General features: G+C 43.3%; 1 protein-coding gene across 1 annotated transcript; it reads right to left on the reverse strand.

Annotated features, from left to right (window-relative positions):
- Positions 1-403: 403 nt before the first annotated feature.
- Positions 404-2,116, reverse strand: LOC143601498 (uncharacterized). Its single transcript, XM_077078894.1, has one exon. The coding sequence runs from the start codon at positions 2,089-2,091 to the stop codon at positions 592-594; it is 1,500 nt and encodes a 499-aa protein (XP_076935009.1). The 5' UTR covers positions 2,092-2,116; the 3' UTR covers positions 404-591.
- Positions 2,117-2,563: the final 447 nt, after the last annotated feature.

The raw sequence follows: 2,563 nt of genomic DNA on the forward strand, positions 1-2,563 counted from the left end.
GTACCACTGGTGTAATTCATAGAATCAAGATAACGGGTAGAATGAGATATAGGCTAACCATTCAAACTAACTTGCTGGGCAACCTAAATCGGAATCAAGGTACGTGTTCATCAACAGATAGCGTGGTTAGGTGTTGAAGGACTGGGCTGCAGTAGATAGCGTTTGGATGTGCTTGTGGTATTTAAAGTCATGATACCCAACTCAAAAACTGTTGTTTAAACTCCTACCTATCCAATAAATCAGTTCATATGTGAAGCAATATGCTATAAGAGAGATAGTGCTTACATACACTTCTGGTGTTCAAAGCTATAATAATCAAATCATCAATTGTTACAATTGACTGTTAAAAGACAGTTTCTGATTATTTAAGAATCCACATTAAAATGAACCCAAAATGATAAGATAATCATAAACTAATCAATCTGCCACTAGAAAACACAAATCATATTAAAAACAGAAACACCAAATTCATGACAGGTAAACCATATATCGTAATTCATAAGTCTGCAACAAAAGATGACCATATGAAACCAACACTTATAAGCTTCAACAATAAAGATAATGCCGAAATAAAGTCAAGACACATACTTTTCACCAAGGAGGATTAGACCCCTCCCCAACAGACGGTGACCTGGACCGCATCGAAACATCTCCACCCAACCTAGACGCACTCCTTCCACCTTTTGGTGTACCAAATCCAGGGCTCGACCCACGATAACTAGCTCGAAGTGACTCATCAATCGTTGTAGACCGCGAAGACTTGGCAATCGCATTCTTAACAAACTTCTGCGCAGCAGGGGATAACATCCGCCCACCTGGACTAGCGTTTCCAGATGGTCGTGGCGGCTTCTGGAACATTCTAGATCGATCCCTCATCTTCCGAGCCGCCTCTCGCGATAAAGAAGGAGCCTTTACATCTCTTGAAGGCGGAAGCGGGATATTAAACTGAACCCCGTTTCCACTCCCGCCAATATCAACCGGTGTGTCCTCAGGCTCTAATCGTAACGGGGTCCCTTCAATTTCACCCCATGTAATGAACGGTGACTCATCCACACCCGGTGCAGGCGATGGCGTCTTAACAAACGAGTACCCATTATCCGCTTTCTTACTCGATTCAACATAAAACGCATTCGGAGTTCTTCTCAAATCTTCCAAATCATACTTCTTCATCTTGTCACCGTCTCGATCCGACCACGGAACTGGGGTACCACCAGCAACAGGATTATAAAGAACCGCCACTTCATCATCTTCTTTAGACTTATAATCCACCATCTTCCCATGAAACCGTGTATTCGTTTTACTTATCTCCTTTGTCATCCCGTGCAACCGGTTTGCCAATTCCTGTTGCGTCAACGGCGCTTCACCTCTATCAGCCGGATGATACATCAACAAATTCTTCGCCGTATACTTCCATCCTTCCAAAGTAGCCACAGGCTGATCCGACGTGCCATAGCCATCCGTAATCCTATCGCGCTTCGCATCCTCAATCAACGCCTTATCATTACTCTCACCTTCTAATAAAAACTCATACCTCTCCCTCTTCTTCTTATTAACCTTCTCAATAAGCTTCGAAAAGCTAGCATTATCCTCGCTAGTATACTTCCTAAAAAACTCATCAAGCGACAACGAACCGGTTTCAACCGATCCATCCTCAACCGACTCCTTAACACTCAACACCTCCTCATTCATAACCCTATCAGTCCCGGGAGTCCTATCACGTTCCAACGGCGTCGTATTACGGAAAAACGTAGAACCAGGCGTACGAATCTTACCTTCGGTATCCGTAACTGGTTTTCCAGACCGGCGTTCGATGATCTTCAACTGTGCGTCACGGATAAGCATGGGATCACCGGTGCGAGTGGCTTCGAGCCAATCGAGTCGGTCTTGGAGCTTGGGGATGTCAGGGAAGAAGTCTCGTTGGATAATCTTTTCAATCGCGGCGACGTACGTGTCCTCATCGAGGACGGTGGATGAATTGCGTTTTCTAGGGTTTTTGGGGTGAGTTGTGGTTAATGAATTGGAGGATCTAGGGGTTTCGGAGACTGATGGTGATGAGAGTCCACGCGGTGAGTGGCCTGGCGACAGCAACATGATTTAGGGTTTGTGAAATTAGGGCAAATTGAAATTGGTGGTTTCCGGTGGTGATTTGTGTATATTATAATGGGGTTTTGAATAGGAGAAAACAACGGGTTTGCATACGGTGGTGGGGATAAATGATTGGCCGGATAATTTGTGGGTTGTTTTCTGCTTGAGGCGGTGGCGTTCAGAGAATTTAATAACAAAATAAATAGATGTTAAAGAATAAAGTAAAAGTATAATGGCGTATTAATTCATGAGGTGGAGTTAAGTTTAGTTGTTTACTTATTATGTGATTAGAATTTTGTAGGTGATAATCTTAAATTTAATTTAAATATTATATATAAGCGGAACCTTCATATGTTATCTCAAGCTATCAGATTGCTTTATTTGTAAATGGAGGCTTCTCATATACTTGACCCGAATTCATGTGTATGGGTCTCACCAAACCCAGATAACCCACCTGTCGTCGCCACGGGTCACCACC

Source organism: Bidens hawaiensis, unplaced genomic scaffold, assembly GCF_021521415.1.
Source record: "Bidens hawaiensis isolate Kalapana, Puna unplaced genomic scaffold, B.hawaiensis_p1.1 tig00001960_1, whole genome shotgun sequence".
In the NCBI taxonomy this organism is placed as follows: Eukaryota; Viridiplantae; Streptophyta; class Magnoliopsida; order Asterales; family Asteraceae; genus Bidens; species Bidens hawaiensis.